We start from the raw sequence: 13,688 nt of genomic DNA on the forward strand, positions 1-13,688 counted from the left end.
GAAGAAGAGGAGAGGAATACAGCTGGTTTTCACAATGGAGGAAGGGCAGCGCAGTCCGGGTGTCCAACTTTGGTAACCATGCGCTGGCGTGTCAGGAATAAACATGCGGATGCTAGGCTGACAGCTCACCTGGGATGGCAAAGCCCAAAATCCCACCATAAAGCTCTGCCCGGTCTCTCCAATCTTTGTGGGAAGGAAAATCCCAGAGGGACCTTGAAACGGTAGTACATGCTCTGGTAACCTCGAGATTGGATTTCTGCAACGCACTCTACATGGGGCAACCCTTATACCAAACCCGGAAGCTACAAATGGTACAGAATATGGCAGCCAGGCTGGTCACTGGAACTTCCAGGGCCAGCCATATTACACCGGTGCTTAAAGATCTGCATTGGCTGCCTATTCGCTTCCGGGCACAATATAAGGTGTTGGTGATGACCTATAAAGCCCTAAATGGCTTGGGCCCAGGATACCTGAAGGACCGCCTCTCCCCGTACATTCCGCCTCGCACCCTCAGAATATCTGGGCAGCAACTACTTAAGGTGCCAGGGGCTAGGTTGACCTCCACCGCGAGGAAGACATTTTCCATTGCCGCCCCAGCCCTTTGGAACACGCTGCCCACAGAGCTCCGCTCGGCCACCTCCCTGGCCCAATTTAGAAAGGACCTAAAAACCTTTTTATTTCAGCTTGCATTCCCCGATTAAAGTCCAGTGGGCCTCCCTTCCTCTTCTGTGGCAAAGAGGACTGGCTAACGGGGGTTTTATTCTGTTTGTATGTAATTGTTTGTAACCCTGATGTATATGTTGTTTGATATTTTGCTGTCAACCGCCCTGATCTATGGAAGGGCGGTATAAAAATAAAAAATTTATTTATTATTTAATTTAAATAGCAAAATACACTAGAGAACAGAGGGGACGCCAGACAGAGAGACGATAGGAAGTCTGTAGTATTACAGGTAACACAATACTTCCATTAAGGATCATAGTTTAAGAATTAATTTTATTTTGGAGTATTGTAACTGGAAGATTAAACCCTTGATGAAACTTTTGTGAACTCTTACATGTGTCAGTGAAAATTATAATGGGGAAAAATATGTATACTGAAATGCAGTCATTGCCAGTAAAGGGGGAAACAATATGGTGTCAGGAAGACTCTGGTTTCATACATGCGCCCAGGGGCTCTGAACCGGAGGTGATTTAATGAAGAAAGAGGCCCCAGACAGTGAGGAATGTGTCTTCCACAGAAATAATAGGCAGCAAAGACACAAAGCAGCCATCCGCTCTAAACCGAGGAAAACCGTAAGGAAGTGAATCCAAAGAGGGAAACGGTTTGGAGATTGTTGCGGGTATCTCCATGAAAACGTGAGTCTGGCAATTGTGGCGGAGAGAGAAAATTCCATGTTTGGAGTTACTAGATTGAAAGCAAAACTGCTCTTCCTTTATGGTGCAGGAGGTGCCTTTGGGAATCCTGAGCAAATGCCGTCCTGGTTGTCTGGAAAGAGTGAAGTTATTGCTGTGGAACTTCAATGAATTTGGTCAGGTGGCCATTTTAGAAGCTATTATTCATGGAATTCTGTATCTGGAATAAAATTGCACATGCCTTCTAGTTGCATCCTGCTTCAGAGAGACAGAGTAAAACTTCAGGCACTTAATCACACCAGCCTGCTTTTGTGCCACAATTGCACTAGTTTAAGACTGGAGGTATACCTGTTTGGCATCCTTTCTTATTGTGTTTTTCCCTATCACAGCACTTTGGTGATCCATGGTCACACAATCTGTTTTCCCACACTGTCAAACATCACATGCATGAATGTGCTGCTCCTCCCCTCTCTAAAAGTGTGGGGCTGCTGTGTGCACATTCACTTGGGGAGAAAGCGGGAGACATACCATCCCAGATGCCAAGTGCCTCCCCAGTGCAAATGTTCAGCCCTAAAAACAAAGGTGGATAATTGTGGAGGGTCTGGGGGGGATGCTTTTTGACCCTGGGACCCCCAGGGATCCCACAGACAGCCAAAATGAGGAAAAGGAAATGAGAAGTCCACTTTGCAAAACAGGCTGTGTCTCTTGTTCAGTGGCGCAGGGTGCGGAGGCTGCTGCCTACCTAAAAGATCAAAATGGCTGCATCTTTTGGCAGAAAATGGGGTGTGTGGAAAAGTCAGGGGCCACAAAACCAGCCCTGGGCCACTGTGCTGGAGATCCCAGGCTTGCACTGTGTCGTCTGATGTGTCCCCTGACGGTTGTTGTTGTTGTTGTTGTTGTTGTGTGCCTTCAAATTGTTTCCAACTTATGGCAACCATAGATGCACCTATCATGGGGATTTCTTGGCAAGTTTCTTCATGGGTGGGTGGGTTGCCATTGAGGCTGAGAGAATGTGGCTTGTCCAAGGTCACCTGGTGGGTTTATATGGCTGAGACGACATCAAACCCTGGTTTCCAGAGAACCCTGACAGGCATCTTAAAAGAGGCTGACTTCTTAGCCAATAAGCAGCAGTTCTGCGCCTTGCTCTGTCTGTGTGGCTTTCCCGCATTGGCATTAATTTCTCTCAAAGAACCTGATGTAAAGATTTTGGGGATTTTCAGAATGTGGCATGGAGAGCCCCTGCCAAGCCCCGTTCTGTTTCAGCCATGCCCCTTTGAGGACTCTTCAGTGGTGCTTGAACGAACGTCAAAGGCACACCTGTGTGGGTGCATACCTTTTGCCTGCGCCAACCTGGAATGCCATTGTGCATCTGCCTTGGTTGTCTCACAACTATTAGGCGCTGTTTGGGGTTTCAGGGCAAAACAGCTCATTAAACTTTCCCTTCGCTGCTCATTCCTGGGATCTATTTGGTTTTTGAATGACGGCTTGGAAACTGGTAATGGGACGATGGAGCTTTTAGGGATGTCTGGAGCGATAGGCTTTCTCTGCTGAGACTCCCCAGACCTTTCTGCTTCTGTCTGGCCCAGGAAGGAGGGTATCTTGCTGGGGGGCAAAAAAGTAGGGGCAAACCTTGGGGTGACTGGGAGCCCTGTGGGGCAGGAGCTGGCATTAGTGACACAAGCATGCACAAGTTGTGCTATGCATGAAGAGCAAATTGTTCACCATTGCATGACGGATGTATTCTGCTTGCAGCTGCAGAGGTGGTGTTGCATAGACAGCAGTGCTGCGTATTCACTGCCACACTGCACAATGGCACACCATCATTGTGTAATGCAGTCTTGGTCTTCAGGATGGGGCTTGCTTGATGCTGGTGTAGTGCGTCTCTGACTGTGAATATTTACACAATGCTGGGATTGTAGCCTGTGTGTGTTGTGCTGAGGTTTTCTAGCAAGAACCCCAGAGCCCATGTGTCTGTATGGGATCCATGGACTCTGGCCCTTCTCACTCAAGGTGTGCCATCCCTCGCCATTCCTCTTCCATGGCATGTGCGACGGAAGCTGGGTTGGGGCAAATGTTCTGCCCTTGGGACTTTCTGGGGGGGCACATAGAGTGCTAGAAATACCCCCAAAGGGGAAGCAAAAGGAATGGAGAAGTGGCCAGAAGTCCAGTTCTTGGTTTTGGGAAATATTTTCTATTTCTAAACTGTTGGGCAGCACTCTCCCCTTTAAAAGGCAAATCTCAACTCCTGGAGGGGCCCAGGACGGGTGAGTCTCCATTTTGGGGGTACTAAAAAGGCAAGTCCAGGGAGTCAGGAGTGACCAAGGGCCACAAGGACAGTGCCAGGGGCTCCATGCAGCCCCATTTTTCAGGAGCCTGCCATCTGATAAGGCTTTATTGGAACTGCAACAACAACAACAACAACAACAACAACAATAATAATAAATTATTTATTTATAGCCCACCCAATCACTGGGAATCCGGGCGGGTTACAGCAGTAATTAATGTTTCCACCAGATCAAACTTGATTTGGAAGTAGAGTCTCGATTATCCAACCTTCCGGATTATCCAACGTCGCTCTCAGTGATTTCTTTACATTTTCAGAGGACTGTTATTCCTATAATGTTATTGCAACATTACTCTTACTGTTACTGCAATAAAGCTTCAATACGTTTGCAATTCATCGTGATTTCAAGGCTTTTCTTGGACCCTCCGGATTATCTGACATTTTCGGCTCTCCTACTATCAGCCCCCCCCCCCCCCCCCCCGTTTATGTCGGATAATCGAGACTCTACTGTAATTAATTAAATATTCTCCTTTAAAAAAAGGGAGTTGTGAGGCTTTGTGCAGATATGTGTCTGCCTCCATCCATGTTTATTCTTACCAAACAAAGACGATATCACAATGAAGGAAACTGAAGTGTCTCAAAAGGAACATTTGCTGTGCTTTGGATAGCTATGCTATGCGTTTTATTTAATGATGTATTAATACTGTGTCATCTTCTTATTTCTTTACATTGCTTGTAAAGTACTCTGCGGGTTGATGGTGCAGCATAAGACACAAAGGCAAACCCTTCCCAACAGTGGTATTAAAAGTATGGACCCAGATGGCTTGCTAGAACCAAGGCGGCATCCACACTGGAGAAATAACCCGATTTGGCTCCGCTTTCCAGCATCCTGGCTCAAGGCTATGGAATTCTGGGAGTTGGAGTATGTTGTTCAGAGCAGAGTTGGAGTATGTTGTGGGAACCAGATCGAACCTTGGCTCAAGGCTAAGGAATTTTGGGAGTTGGAGTATATTGTGGGGTCTCCACTCTGGGCCCACAAGAAACTCCAACTCCCAGAATTCCATAGCCTTGAGCCAGGATGCTGAAAAGTGGTGCCAAACCAGGTTATTTCTCCATGTGGATGCAACCATAAGTGAATTAAAGTACAAGCATAAAGTCCAGGGAGGAGTAGTTGAAGGTGGAGATGTTTGGCCCCATCTTCCAGTTGTGACAGTGTGGTGTATGTGTTACACAATGCAACAGTGTGTGGGTCTGTTAAGAAAGTGTGGGTGGGATTGCTTGCTTTGTATTCTGAGATTGTGCTTTTCATTTTGATTGGATTCATTTTGTTTTGTGTGCCTGCCTCTGGCCTTCTGGGTAATTTATTCAGGCGGCTTCAGGAATTTAACTTCTGCAGATTACAGTTGTTGTTGTTGTGTGCCTTCAAGTTGTTTCCGATTGAGGGCAACCCTGATTACAATTTGCTGCCTGTTTAAAGGCCACCCTCAAAAACCTCTAATCCAATGATTACTGTGTTTGAAATGCTTTTAAAACTGTGCTTAAGTTTTTCATCTGACAATTTATTTAATTCAGTGTTAAAACTTTTTAATTACAAATGGTTTATCAGCTGTGCTTACTTTAATCTCTGCTGGGAGGTTCCTCTCCGGTGGGATTCTGGGATTTGTGAGCTGTGTAACCTTCTCTGTCAGAGAGCTCTGGTGCCCCACCAAACTGCAGATCCCATAATTCCATAGTCTTGAGCCATAGCAGTTAAAACAGTGTCAAACCACATTAATTCTGCAGTATGGATTAGACCAGATTTGCACAGATGGACGGGGACTGATTGCTTTCACACCTGGGACAATTATTTCTTGTTTCTCTTGATGGAAGACAGGTTCTTGTCCAAAGTTGGGCAAAGAGGGATGGCTGAATATCAGGCCTAACTAATTTCACTGTTCCCCCCCCCAATGTCACAGGTGAACTGAATCAGAAACCCAAGATGGCTGGCGCGTCCGTCAAAGTGGCCGTCCGGGTGCGTCCCTTCAATGCCCGAGAGATCAGCCGAGATGCCAGATGTGTGATCCAGATGCAGGGGAAAAACACCTGTAAGTTACTTTTTTGGGATCAAGGGGGAACACACCTCTGGAGAGGAGGTCATGCATGTGTCCTTTTCTCCCTCTGTCCTTTGAGGTTGAACTATACACACGTTGGATCCCAGAGACACGGCTGTATTGGTCTGGAAAATATCAGTGGCAAAGGGAACTTGTAGCACCTCTGAGACTAACCAACTGTGTGAAAGAAGTTGTAGCATATGTTTTCGTAGGCTTGGTCTATTTCCTCAGATGCATGGTGTGAAATGGTGCCCAGGAAGGACCAAATGTGGACCAAACCTAGAAAACTGATGCCACAACTTCTTTTACATAATTTCTTTTACACAATTAATCTCAAAGATGCTACAAGTTCCTTTTGCACTTTGGATCCCAGTTTTAGTTTTCAGGGTCCATCGCAGGTGCGGGACAGTGGCCTTGGCAGGAAGGCAATTAACTGGAAAACCTATTAATTGTGGAGTTAATGAGGAGTGTGTAGATGCACCAAACAAGAGGCAAGTTCCCCGTCCTGCTGAAAAACAAATTTTGTTCAGAGGTTGCTCCATTAAAGGACTCACCCTCCTTTTCCATTGGATCAGTCAGTGATTGGGGTTCAAATGCTATGCATCCATGTGGCATAACCAAATCCATTAGAAAACCTTTCTGAAACAGGGCTCTGCCCAGTGACATATGGGACTACAAACCCCAGCATCCCCCAGGATTTGAAATGGAAGTCAGTCCTAGTGGCAGCTAAATGCCATTTTCAAAAGAAAAACCTGGGCTCCATACAGACAGGCCAAAATAAAGCTGCTTCAGGCCACTTTGGAGGTATGCTGTTTAAATGATGCATGCGTCCTAAGAGTCCAGAAGCTGTTTCAAAGCTGCGCTCCAGTCCTTAGGACTGGATTGTGGCTTTGGCGTGGCTTCTGTACTCTTAGGATGCATGCATCGTTTAAATAGCATACCTCCAAAGTGGCCTGAAGCAGCTTTATTTTGGCCTGTCTGTATGGGGCCTTAGTCTCTGTGTTTCCTTGTATTACTTTTCACCTTCTTAGCAGCCTCAGATCCCAGTTTTGGGGTAGAGACAGAATCTGCAGTGGGCCCTTGGTATTCGCTGGGGTTTGGTTCTAGGCCCCTTTCCATGAGTTATAAAGTCCCATTAAATACAGTGGCACTGTACAATTGTGTCTCTTATATAAAATGGCAAAATCAAGGTTGGCTTTTTGGAATCTGTATAAATTTTTGGAATATTTTCAAGCTGTGGATGGTTGAATCCATGGAGAAAGAATCCATGGATATGGAGAGCCAGCTGTATAAATAAAGAAATACAATACAGCAGCATAGAAAATAGTAGTGTTTCAAAACCAGGGGGAGACTTCTGGCCGCTTTGGTTTTTCCCCTACACTTTTTGGCGCTTTTGGCAGGGAACTGGCCCCTGGAGCCATGGGGGCCGCCCAGCCCAGCCCACCGCAAACCCAACTGCTTCCATTTGGGAAGCTCTGCTTTGAAGGGGAGCAGATTTCTGGAGAGGGCATTTGCGCCGAGAGCCAGGGAGTGCAGCAGCTGGAATGCAAAGCCTCTCCCTCCTCCCCGGCAACAGAATTAATTCAACTTAAATGAGCCCCAAAAGATGTTTGCCCAGCCTGTTTTGATAAGCGCAAAGGGCCTCTGCCAGCCAGCCGGCTGGCCCCTCCTGCGCTCACATTCCTTCCCAGACTGGGTCATGTTTTACCTGAGGCTTTCGAGTCGGACTCATCTCAAAAGCAACCAGAAGAACTGTGGGTCCACCAAGGGGTTTTTAGGACATGTTTTGTTTATGGATGCTAGAAAGGAGAGCCAGCCTGGAGTAGTGATTTGAGCATTAGACTATAACTCTGGAGAGTAGGGTTTGATTCCCCGCTTGGCCATGTAAACTGACTAAAAAGTCACGCTCTCTCAGCCTCAGGGGAAGGCAATGGCAAACCCCTCTGAGCAAACCTTGCCAAGAAAACCCCGTGATAGGTTCACGTTAGGGTTGCGACAACTGGAAGGCACACAGCAAGAACAACAACAACAATAATACTAGAAAGACAGATCAATGGGTCCCAGAGCCATCCAAGCCTGAACTCTCAGTTAAAGACAAAATGATTCAGTAAAGGCTGTCCTACTGTAGAGGCTTCATGGGACGATGTGGCTTATTGGTAAGGTAGGAAAAGAGGAAGACCGCCAGGTGGCAGCTAGGTGGACTCCATCAAGGAGCCTGTGGCTATTAAGAAAAGGATCTCTTGGAAGCCTGTCATTCATAGGGTTTGGGAACATGAAGGTGACTTGAGAGCACATCAGGGAAGTCATAGATGCAAGACCTCAGCAGGACTGGTGATGCTCAAGGGCTTTGCAGGTCTCTTGCTCAGAGGGCCACCAAAAGCCAGCTGCCTTGAGTTAGCAAGACAGGACTGGTGATGACCTAAAATACATTGGGCCTCCTGGCCCCATGCAACCCACCCACCCCCTCCTGTGTTGTGTTTGGGATTGAGTTACAGAGCAGCAAAAGGCAGAGGCAACAAGGAGCAGAGTTTTGCTTTGTGAAGCTGGTGGCCATGCTGAAAAAGCCAGGAAAATGTGACAAAAGCCACAAAGGAACCCAGCCCATTCTTGGCAATTCAACCCTTCATCCCAATAATCCAGTTTAATTCAATTAACGCTACATGAAAGCCTAACAGTATTTCTAACAGGCTACAGGTAATATTTTAAGGATATTTGGTTAAAGTGTGTGATGGCTTTTAAAGAAAACACAAACGTTTGTTCTAGGAAAGGCCTCTGATAGAAGCTCAGCCCAGCCCAGCGAGTCCCATTTTTGCAAACAACGTGGGATATAAATAAAGAGATTTAGAGAATCTTAGAGTTGGAAGAGTTCCCCAAAAACCATCTACTACAAGCCCCTGTCAAGCAAGAATACTCAACTAAAACACTCCTGAAAGACGCCATCCCGCCTCTGTTTTGATTGATTGGCCGTGCAACTTTTTTAGAACAGATTTCGGCTCCTTTTCATCCTGGAGAGAAGTGACCAGTGGGGTGTCCAGTGGGGCTCTGTCCTGGGCCCAGGGCTATTCAGCATCTTTATCAATGACTTGGAGGACAGAATTGGGGGCATACTTATCACATTTGCAGATGACACCAAACTAGGAGGAGTAGCTAATACTCCAGAGGACAGGATCAAGATTCAAAATGACCTGAATAGACTAGAAAGCTGGGCCAAAGCTAACAAAATGAAATTCAACACAGAGAAATGTAAGGTATTGCACTTAGGGCGGAAAAATAAAATGCACAGATATAGGATTATGGGGGACACCTGGCTGAATGAAACTACGTGTGAAAGGGATCTGGGAGTCCAAGTAGAACACAAGTTGAACATGAGTCAAGAGTGCGATGCAGCAGCTAAAAAGGCCAATGCAATTTTAGGCTGCGTCAATAAAAGTATAGTGTCTAGGTCAAGGAAAGTAATAGTGTCACTTTATTCTGTTCTGGTCAGGCCCCACCTGGAATATTGGGTCCAGTTCTGGACCCCACAATTAAAAAAGGACAATGAGAAATTGGAGCCATGTGTCCAAAGGAGGGCAACTAAAATGGTGAAGGGTCTGGAAACCATGAAGCCCTATGAGGAACAACTGAGGGAGCTGGGGATGTTTAGCCTGGAGAAGAGATGATTAAGAGGTGATATGAGAGCCCTGTTTAAATACTTGAAGGGATGCCATATTGAGGAGGTAGTAAGATTGTTTTCTGCTGCTCCAGAGAATAGGAGACAGTGGAGCAATGGATGCAAGCTACAGCAAAAGAGATTCCAGCTCAACATTAGGAGGAACTTCCTGAGAGTAAGGGCTGTCTGACAGGGGAACACGCTCCTTCCTCAGAGATTGTGGTGGAGTCTCTTTCCTTGGAGGTCTTTAAGCACAGGCTGGATGGCCATCTGTCAATGGGGATGCTTTGATTTGGATTTCCTGCATGGCAGAAGAAGGGGGTTGGACTGGATGACCCTTGTGGTCTCTTTCTATATAAGCAAGCCTGTAGGGTCTGGGCCCCAATTCCCCACCCCCCAAAAGCCATCAGAAGCTGTATCAACACCATAAATGCCTGTGGTTTGGGATCAGAGGGCGAGGGTCCCCCTATTCTATTTTATTGCAAAACCATCACTCCCCTTGGAGGTTTCCAATCCAAAACATCCAGGGGGTTTTTTGCAGGAAGAGTGGAGCAGTAAGGAAAATTGGGAGCCTTGCAAAAACAAGCCTGGACAGGGAGAGCTGCCCCTGACTTGAAATATGAGGTGTCTCATTATCAAAGGTCTAATCTACATTGCAGCAATAATGATGGCTGAATGCTATGGGATCCTTGGATTTGTAGTTTTGTGGAACGTTTAGCCTTCTCTGCCAGAGAACTCTGGTGCCACAACAAACTACAAATCCTAGGAGTCCCTAGGATGGAGCCATGATGACAGTTGAAGTAGTGTCAAACTGCATTAATTCTGCAGTGCATATTAGACCTCCAGGCTTCCTTGATGGAAGAACGGGGGGGGGGGGGATCGCTTTGCACCCCCCGGTTTTGTGTTAAACACATCCCATTTTATGAGAATCAATATAATCCATGCTCTGTCTGGGGAGGGGGAAGCCGTAGTCCCACACCTGCAGACAAGGGTCCATTGGGCAACATTCTGTTCTAGCAGAATGGCTTATGCCATTTTGGGGCATAGCATTTGAACCTCAGTTGCACAAAAATCTCGGATTTACCAGCAAAGAGGGGGAAGCCTTTAATGGGTTGAACACCACACACACACACCACACACACACATCCGCAAGAGCTCCAGACTCCTGGCATTTTTCTGCAGTAGCTTGGAGGGGAAATGTGGCTTTCCTTGTTTTTGAACACAGACAGTCACACAATTATGTCTCTGTGAATTTAAATCATTTAGCCATTTAGAAATGACTCCACTCTGCAGTTTGTCTTCAAAGCTGTGGCTCCAGCAATTCATCCCTTGTCCATTTGCCCTGGAAAAAAGTCCAAGGAATCTGGAGACGTCAAAGACCCCATGGGAATTGTTGTAGGGCCTATAAAAGCCTTGTGACTATGCACTTTGATCTCCCCCCCCCCTTCTCCCATTTGCTGCCGCCATAGCACCGCACAATCAATGCTTTAACTCCCATGGCTCCATCCTGTGTAGTCCTGGGATTTGTAGTTTATTGTGGCACCAGAGCACTTTGAGAGAGAAGGCTAAATGTCTCACAAAACTACAAAGCCCAGGATTCCATAGCATGAAGCCATGGTAGTTAATGTTTAGGGAGGGTGGTGTTTTAGCTAGGTGCCCTTGTTCTCTCAGTCTCCCAGTTCTTGCCTGTAAAGTCCTGGTGCAAAGATGGATCTCTGCCTGCCCCCGGAGATCTGGGTGCAACTCTGCCCTGACTTGATCTCAGTGTCCTGGCCTCCCTTTTCCTTGCATGTCTGTGTGTGTGTGTGTGTGTGTGTGTGTGTGTGTGTGTGTGTGTGTGTGTGTCTGAAGCTACGCAACTCATCAGCTGTTGGTCCCTGTCTATATTTAGCCCTGGAACAGCTGAGAGGCCGTCGCAGGGGGTTCGGCGGAGGAAGGAAAGGCCGCAGGGGAAGGCAAAAGGGGGGCTTTGCATGTTTGCACACACCCAGACGCACTCCATGCAGGCAGTCCCTTTCCCAAACGGAGGAAGGAGGATGTCCTGCTGGGCTCTTTCCTTCTTCCATCCCCTCCTCCAAAATGCATCCCACCAGGCTGCACTAGCCTCTTCTCCCACCCCTGTCCTACCCAGCAAGGGGCGAGGAGGGCAGCTCCAAAGTTATAGCCATTTGAGTTATGTGGGGAATGTTTTCCTGAGAGCCAGCATTGAGTAACGCCAGCCAGCCGCTGACACCTCCGGCCTGAGCCTCACCCCTTCTTTCTTCCTTCTAGGAGGAGCAGAGTTCCTCGAAGAAGGCTTTTCCAGGCCTCCTCTTTGCAGAGTCCTCTTTGAGGCTTTGGGCTTGCTGGCTCCAGGAGGAGAGAAAGAGGGAGAGAGGCTGAGATAGTGACACCTTTGTTTTCTGATGGTTCAGTCTATGCAGATTTTCTTTCATGCCTTACATTATTAAAAATACTGCATAAAATTACCTTCAGGCTACATGTATATTTGATATATAAAATATAAATGAATGTTGTGTTTAGACTTAGGCCCCATCTACAAAACGTTTCATTATGTACAGGTATTCCAATGAACAGGTATTGTAAACGCAGGCAAAAAAAATAAATCTGAAATCCAAAACACTTCTGGTCCTAAGCATTTTGGAGCAGGGAGACCCAGCGTGTACTAATGTTAGCAGCAGGGCCAATATTAGCAACCACAACTGGACTTCCTTTCTTTCTTTCTTTCTTTCCACCTGCCAGGCATTGTCAATCCCAAGCAGTCCAAAGATGCCATCAAGAACTTCACTTTTGACTATTCCTACTGGTCTCACACTTCGGTGAGTTTCTAGCGGTGTGGATGGTCGGGAGATGTGTGTGTATTGGGAGGGGACAAGACCTGACCAAGCTGGAAAAGTGGAAACCTCTGCCTACATGGTTATATGGTGGCCACACAGCAACACCGATGTTGTGGTGTAGGTTGAGGTTGTACAGCCAACTGCATCTCCAATGATGTGGGCACACTCTTCTGTTGCAAAATGGCAAATGTGCAGCAGAAAGGGAGGGGGTGAGTGAGTGAAGAGACAGTACGCTACATTGTTGGCAGCAGTTAGATGACCATCCATGGATTAAAATGGGCCTGGAATGGATTGGAGGGACTTCCTGATCCTGTAGGATTTGGTGGGGGAGGCGATCCAGGCCTCAAAGGGCGGCACCAGCCCTTTTCCAGATCCTTCTGTATGGTTTCACAGGTGCCATCATGGCATCCTTTTGGGTGACCAGAAGTGACGTTATGTCCCTCTTGGTCAACTTTTAGGCTTCTGAGACAAGGAAACCTCTAAAATGGCAATGGGCTGATGCCTTTTAAAGGTCTTTTTTTCCTTGCTGAAAATTGCTGGGTGGGTTGAAGGTCCCAAAAGAGCCATGCACACTTGGATCTTCAGACTGAGGATTTCCACCTCTGCCTTAGATTCTGAGGGGAGTGAAGTGAAAGGTGGTCAGCAATTTGGGGAAGAGGGAAGCCCCTTGGGGGTTAGTGAGGTGACACATGCCCATCCTGAGAAAGAAAGCTAAAGTATACAAAGAGAAGCCAGAAGGATTATGTTGGAGGAACTGGGCTTGTGCAAACGTGGACTGTGACCCTTGAACAAGGCCTGACATAGTGCAAGGGGATATACAGGTATGTACATTGCCCACAGTTTGCCAAGATGGCCACTTTCAAGGCACCCCTTTGCCCCTTCACAGTGATGGCACTTGGATCCCAGTACTTTAACTGCATCTTCCTAAGCAATCCTGGGATTTGATTCTTTGGCATCTGAATCCCTCACAAAACTACAGATTCCAAGGGCTAATGGAAGTTCCTGTGGCTGTTAATGCAGACACAAAATGCCCTAATTGTCTTTGGGGGAAAGAGACTGCTTGGTTGTGCTGCAGGATGGGGGAAAGGGAAGCAGATATGGGCAGGGGTGAAAGGGGACACAGAAGCCACCGCAGCCTCTTGAACCCAATGCTGGGCTTGCTTTCCCTTCCAGGAGGAGGACCCCAACTTTGCTTCCCAGCGGCAGGTCTACAAAGACATTGGCGAAGAGATGCTCCTCCACGCCTTTGAGGGCTACAACGTCTGCATCTTCGCTTATGGCCAGACGGGGGCTGGCAAGTCTTACACCATGATGGGCAAGCAGGAGAAGGACCAGCAGGGCATCATCCCTCAGGTACTTTGAGGAGCAAAAGATCAGGGCTGCAAAAGTGCCTCTTGGAGTAGCATTGCTACCTCAGACTACGCTATGTCAGTTGTTACTACTTCTCCTAATACTGGAACCCAGATGGGGATC

At 47.2% G+C, this 13,688-nt stretch overlaps 1 protein-coding gene across 5 annotated transcripts in view; it reads left to right on the forward strand.

Moving 5' to 3' along the window:
• The window catches only part of KIF1C (kinesin family member 1C), a 48,590-nt gene that overhangs the window by 18,129 nt on the left and 16,773 nt on the right, over positions 1 to 13,688 (forward strand). For 4 of the 5 annotated variants that reach the window (XM_042477309.1, XM_042477308.1, XM_042477312.1 and 1 more), the window contains 3 exons: positions 5,595 to 5,723; positions 12,121 to 12,197; positions 13,389 to 13,568. In XM_042477309.1, the coding sequence (XP_042333243.1) occupies positions 5,618 to 5,723; positions 12,121 to 12,197; positions 13,389 to 13,568 (363 nt within the window). In that variant the 5' untranslated portion in view covers positions 5,595 to 5,617. Of the gene's footprint in view, positions 1 to 5,589; positions 5,724 to 12,120; positions 12,198 to 13,388; positions 13,569 to 13,688 lie in introns of all 5 variants that reach the window. The other variant, XM_042477313.1, reaches the window with a different exon arrangement.

The sequence above is a fragment of the Sceloporus undulatus genome, chromosome 6, assembly GCF_019175285.1.
Source record: "Sceloporus undulatus isolate JIND9_A2432 ecotype Alabama chromosome 6, SceUnd_v1.1, whole genome shotgun sequence".
NCBI lineage: Eukaryota > Metazoa > Chordata > Lepidosauria > Squamata > Phrynosomatidae > Sceloporus > Sceloporus undulatus.